This window comes from Sphaeramia orbicularis, unplaced genomic scaffold, assembly GCF_902148855.1.
Source record: "Sphaeramia orbicularis unplaced genomic scaffold, fSphaOr1.1, whole genome shotgun sequence".
Taxonomy (NCBI): domain Eukaryota; kingdom Metazoa; phylum Chordata; class Actinopteri; order Kurtiformes; family Apogonidae; genus Sphaeramia; species Sphaeramia orbicularis.
The window spans coordinates 216041-220472 of record NW_021941597.1 but is presented as its reverse complement, the minus strand read 5'-3'; the positions used below and the strand labels follow the sequence as shown (position 1 = coordinate 220472).

The 4432-nt window shown below is 39.4% G+C and overlaps 1 protein-coding gene across 1 annotated transcript in view; it reads left to right on the top strand.

Annotated features, from left to right (window-relative positions):
- Window positions 1–351: 351 nt before the first annotated feature.
- Window positions 352–4432, top strand: part of LOC115416371 (ribonuclease H1-like) — an 11719-nt gene continuing 7638 nt past the window's right edge. The window contains exons 1-2 of the mRNA XM_030130115.1: window positions 352–563; window positions 3369–3493. Of these exons, the coding sequence (XP_029985975.1) occupies window positions 352–563; window positions 3369–3493 (337 nt within the window). The remainder of the gene's footprint in view (window positions 564–3368; window positions 3494–4432) is intronic.

The following is a 4432-nucleotide window of genomic DNA, read 5'->3' as shown; positions in this document are numbered from 1 at the left end:
AGACGTCATTTAGACTTGCTTTAGTGTGTGTTTTTAGCCTGTTGCTAATCGTTGCTAGCTCCCCAATACTAGCTTAGCCGCATGTGTTCGTGGTGTCCGTACTTTTCTGCTGAATGTTAGTGTTTGACGGTGAAAACGCGCAGTGAACGTGGCGGCTCACCGGCTGCTGGTGTGTCTAATGGTGCGTTCCAAAGTGTAGGGAGGAGGGAAGTTTCCCACATCCAATGAGGTCAAATGCATTGGAGGGAATGAGCCGGAGCCCGCCGCCAACTACAACAATGGCGGCGTACAGGGCGCCAGTCTGAACCGCCGCCCCCCCCCCCCCCAATGTGGACTTCGGGTTCCACACGGATGAGGGGGGCTGTGCTGGACTCCGGCTGGGACATGGTGGCCCTCCCAGTCCTCTGGAACGCTCCGTGGGTCCTGTATGGTTGTTGTGGGGACAGTCATGTGACTGAGCGGCTCTTCTTCACAGAACGGTGTGGACCAGCAGACCAAAGGATGAAGGACTCATGTTACTACGGGGTGAGGAGGGGCTTCCACCCAGGCGTCTACAGGAGCTGGTGAGACTGGATCCAAGCACACATGTCCACTTTAAATGCACCTACATCAGCCTCAGTAAACCAGTGTAGTGGAACCGCTTCCAAAGCCCCTGGAATTATGGGTAAAATAAGGCTTTCCCTGGTTTCCGCTGCTGAAACTTTACTTGAGGTCAGATGTCGAAAAAGCTGTTGTCATGGAAACGTCCCAGTGTCCGGTTCGGTGCAGAGTTTTGAACCATAGAACATTTATTCTAATCTATTTGGTGAGACCATTTTAAAGACTGTGTATGCAGACATGTCATTGACACACAGATATGACAGTAATAATGGTCCAGAATGGGACCACATTCATTGTTATCATTTAAAAGAACCCTCAGAATGGGCTGTGAACATGTTGACTGTGTTTTCTTTGACACATATAAGCCTGGACCAGGGCCTGGAAAAGTGGTAACAGATCAAATAATTTACTGTTCAAGTAATTAATCTAAGGTCACTTATAATACATACTTGGTAGATATTTATAAGTACTTTGATATGGTAAGAATGATGATTTACTTAAATTATGTTTTTGTGGGAAAAAATGGCAAAATAAGCCTGGTAATGGAATAAAAAAAAAAAAAATCTGTGTATTTTTACCAACGCAAATAACATGTATGTTTTTCTGTAACACCAGTTTGTGTTGGAGCAAAAATGTGCCATAATTAAAGTATCATTAGGGGCAAAAGAAAGTAATGGATTAATAATGGATCTGTTTTAGTTTCTGTATTTTCAGTCTTTTCTTCTTTCATCTCCTTTAGTTTCTGTATTTTCAGTCTTTTCTTCTTTCATCTCCTTTAGTTTCTGTATTTTCAGTCTTTTCTTCTTGCATCTCTTTTAGTTTCTGTATTTTCAGTCTTTTCTTCTTTCATCTCCTTTAGTTTTCTGTATTTTCAGTCTTTTCTTCTTGCATCTCCTTTAGTTTCTGTATTTTCAGTCTTTTCTTCTTTCATCTCCTTTAGTTTCTGTATTTTCAGTCTTCTTTCATCTCTTTTAGTTTCTGTATTTTCAGTCTTTTCTTCTTTCATCTCTTTTAGTTTCTGTATTTTCAGTCTTTTCTTCTTTTCATCTCTTTAGATTCTGTATTTCAGTCTTTTCTTCTTTCATCTCCTTTAGTTTCTGTATTTCAGTCTTTTCTTCTTGCATCTCTTTAGTTTCTGTATTTTCAGTCTTTTCTTCTTTCATCTCCTTTAGTTTCTGTATTTTCAGTCTTTTCTTCTTTCATCTCTTTTAGATTCTGTATTTTCAGTCTTTTCTTCTTTCATCTCCTTTAGTTTCTGTATTTTCAGTCTTTTCTTCTTTCATCTCTTTTAGTTTCTGTATTTTCAGTCTTTTCTTCTTTCATCTCCTTTAGTTTCTGTATTTTCAGTCTTTTCTTTTTTCATCTATTTTAGTTTCTGTATTTTCAGTCTTTTCTTCTTTCATCTCCTTTAGTTTCTTTATTTTCAGTTTTTTCTTTTTTCATCTATTTTAGTTTCTGTATTTTCAGTCTTTTCTTCTTTCATCTCTTAGTTTCTGTATTTTCAGTCTTCTTTCATCTCTTTTAGTTTCTGTATTTTCAGTCTTTTCTTCTTTTCATCTCTTAGTTTCTGTATTTTCAGTCTTCTTTCATCTCTTTTGTTTCTGTATTTCAGTCTTTCTTCTTTCATCTCTTAGTTTCTGTATTTTCAGTCTTCTTTCATCTCTTTTAGTTTCTGTATTTTCAGTCTTTTCTTCTTTCATCTCTTTTAGTTTCTGTATTTTCAGTCTTTTCTTCTTTCATCTCTTAGTTTCTGTATTTTCAGTCTTCTTTCATCTCTTTTAGTTTCTGTATTTTCAGTCTTTTCTTCTTTCATCTCTTTTAGTTTCTGTATTTTCAGTCTTTTCTTCTTTCATCTCTTTTAGTTTCTGCAGTGTGTTCTTTTCATATCCAAGTGGTTTGTGTATATGTCAGGGTAGAGACTGCGATCTGGTAGGATCGGCGATTCTACCAGTAGAGACTCCGATTGTAGTCTCTACCAGTAGAAACTCCGATCACAGTCTCTAACCCTAACCCTAACCCGATCGGAGTTTCTACTGGCAGGATCGGAGTTTCTACCAGTAGAGACTGTGATCGGAGTTTCTACCGGTAGAGACTACGATCGGAGTTTCTACCGGTAGAGACTACGATTGGAGTTTCTACCGGTAGAGACTACGATCGGAGTTTCTACTGGTAGAGACTACGATCGGAGTTTCTACCGGTAGAGACTACGATCGGAGTTTCTACTGGTAGAGACTACGATCGGAGTCTCTACTGGTAGAATCGCCGATCCTACCGGATCGCAGTCTCTACCCTGATATATATGAATCTCCTTTACACTTGTCATCCACTGTCATTTCCTGCCTCTATTCTAACCCTGTACGACTGCACTGGTCCGGACCCTGGATTACAGTCGGACACTGTTTGAAATCCTTGAAAATGCCTGCCAGGCTTGAAAAGTGCTTGAATTTTAATTTAAGAGCTTGAAAGTACATGTAAAAGTTCTCTCTGTTCTTCATGTTCTGTGTTTGAGTTCTCTCTTTCCTTCGTGTTCCCTCTGTTCTTGATGTTCTCTGTTCGTGTTCTCTCTTTCCTTCGTGTTCCCTCTGTTCTTGATGTTCTCTGTTCGTGTTCTCTCTTTCCTTCGTGTTCCCTCTGTCCTTCATGTTCTCTGTTCATGTTCTCTCTTTCCTTTGTTTTCTCTCTGTTCTTCATGTTCTGTGTTGTTTGTGTTTACTGTTGGTGTTCTCTGTTCTTCATGTTCTCTCTGTTCTTGTTCTGCTGTGTTTCAGGGTTGATTGTAAAGCTCAGGTCCATAGGTTTCCTTCAGCGTGTTTTAAGAAATTTGCATCGGAGGCAGATGCCTGGGTGTTCGTTGAAGGTGTGGAAGCGTCTGCAGCTGCATCCTCAAAAAACGGTACCGAGGTTCAAACAGTGTTTCAGTGTCCACTAGGGTTGGCTCTATTCCTTCTATGTCTGTCACATACACTTACACACAGTACAGTATTCAGTACAGCTGATATCGTAAAAGTACACGTTCATAAACCACATGTGGTCTATTCCTTCTGTCTGTCACACGTACACACAGTACAGTATTCATCTGTGGTGCACATGCTCAGTCCATCCACAGAGCTCAGACTTTTAGTGTACAGTGTACACATCCACGAGTCCACGGCACACATTAATGTGGGATTGAAAGAAAGAAAAACTTTACTCAAATAAATAGAAACACTTAAATGAAAGTAAAAATACATTGTATTGAACGTATTGAATTTCATCGATACAAACATTCAATAACCAATGCATCGCAATCTCATTCCAAACTTTTCATTCACTCTCAGTTTCTCTACCGGTGCACTGGGATCATACACGCACGTGTCGACGTAACGATGCGTATCAGATAATCTTCCCATCACTAGTGTCCACACATCCTGTTCCCATCTTTAATCCTTTAAGGACTCCCATTAGAACAGGACTAGACTTTTATATGTTAGGGTTTTTTGTTTGTTTTTTACAGTAAAAGTGTTAGAAAATGTCTTTTTTGCTAAATATTAAAACTTAACTTTCAGTGTCTGTCCATGAATTTTCATTATTATATGTAACTAGTGCGCTGACCCGTGTGGTTCCACAAGTTCTAGATGTGGTCGTTTTTATGCTATTGTCTATTCGTTCATGCGGTACCGCATTTGTCCAGCAGTCACCACCAAAGCGTTCTGGCCATAGCAACGGGATTGTAAGGATATCCGATTCAAAATTACTATTATCTTCCAAAATACTGGTCCGATCAACTTGTGTTATTTGCTAGTCTGTTCACTGAGCAAAAGTACATAAGTATGACAAACTGTAACTGTCAGCT